The 1,073-nt window shown below is 56.6% G+C and overlaps 1 protein-coding gene across 1 annotated transcript in view; it reads right to left on the bottom strand.

Moving 5' to 3' along the window:
* Positions 1-316: 316 nt before the first annotated feature.
* Positions 317-1,073, bottom strand: part of LOC104403605 (GDH/6PGL endoplasmic bifunctional protein-like) — a 6,297-nt gene continuing 5,540 nt past the window's right edge. Inside the window, 1 exon segment of the mRNA XM_010011806.1 lies at positions 317-1,073. This exon segment is cut by the window's right edge and continues 16 nt beyond it. Within this exon segment, the coding sequence (XP_010010108.1) occupies positions 317-1,073 (757 nt within the window).

Below are 1,073 nucleotides of genomic sequence, written 5' to 3'. Positions count from 1 at the left end.
AGTTTAACAAGTCTCCTGTAGCGCCTGTGAGGTAGTTAAATAATGCTAATGACCATGAAGGGAAAACTGAGGCACTTGAAGGTGAGGTAATCTGTCCAAAGTCACAGTCAGAATCTCTAGCAGAGCCAGAAATGCTGCCCTGGGCTCCGGGCTCCTACTTGGCTCTGAACACCTTTCCGGGCTCAAATGTCAGAGGCACTGCAGGCCACGGGTTAGAGGAGTCCTTCAGAGACGAAGCTGCTGCTGGCAACAGGAAAACATGGACATCGAGTAGGAAAATCCAGGCAGACAAGGGAGGAGGGACACTGTGAAGACATCACCCAAGCAGAGCTTCATAATCCACATACCACACGAGCTGGCCAGAGCTGGGGCTGACACCCGAGGCGGGCCATTTCCTGGGCTCGTGGCCCACTCTGCTGAGCAGGGTGGTGATGTCGTGCTTGCCCTTCCCCAAAACCAGCACAAACACCTGCCTGGCCTTGTTGATGAGGGGCAGGCTCAGGCTCATCCTTTGGTGAGGTTTGACAGGGCTTTCAGTCAGCACCACAGTCTGAGCCCCTTCCAAACCATTTTCGGAGTGGGGGAAGAGGGAGGCAGTGTGCCCATCAGTGCCCACCCCCAGCAGCACCAGGTCAAAGCTGGCATTGGCCACCAGGGCCATGATCTCCTTGGCATATAGCTCTGTGCCTCTGTCCTCTTCCACACAGAGCCGCTGGTTCAGGTGCACAGGCATGGGGTGGACATTGAAGTAGGGCACCCTGACGCTCTGGAGGAGGTGGTTGTGCAAGCTGAAGAAGTTGGACTCAGTGTCAGTGAGGGGGACGCAGCGTTCATCTACCAGCCAGATGTGGGTGTGCTGCCATGGGAAGGCATAATGGTGTCTCGCCAGCCGCTGGAATAGGACCACTGGGCTTGAGCCACCCGAGAGGGCGAGGTGGAACCGCCCCGAGCGTGCCACAGTCCTGCTTGCTGCCTTCTCCATGTCAGAAGCCAGCTGGGAAATCAGGTCCTCAGACCACGCAGAGACCAAGGGACTTTGCCGAAACTTGGAATGGATGGGCTTGTAATCGCTT

The sequence above is a fragment of the Nestor notabilis genome, unplaced genomic scaffold (genome assembly GCF_000696875.1).
Source record: "Nestor notabilis isolate BGI_N333 unplaced genomic scaffold, ASM69687v1 scaffold27373, whole genome shotgun sequence".
Lineage (NCBI taxonomy): Eukaryota > Metazoa > Chordata > Aves > Psittaciformes > Psittacidae > Nestor > Nestor notabilis.
Note: the sequence above shows the minus strand (reverse complement) of the source record. Positions and strands in the feature narration are given on the sequence as shown.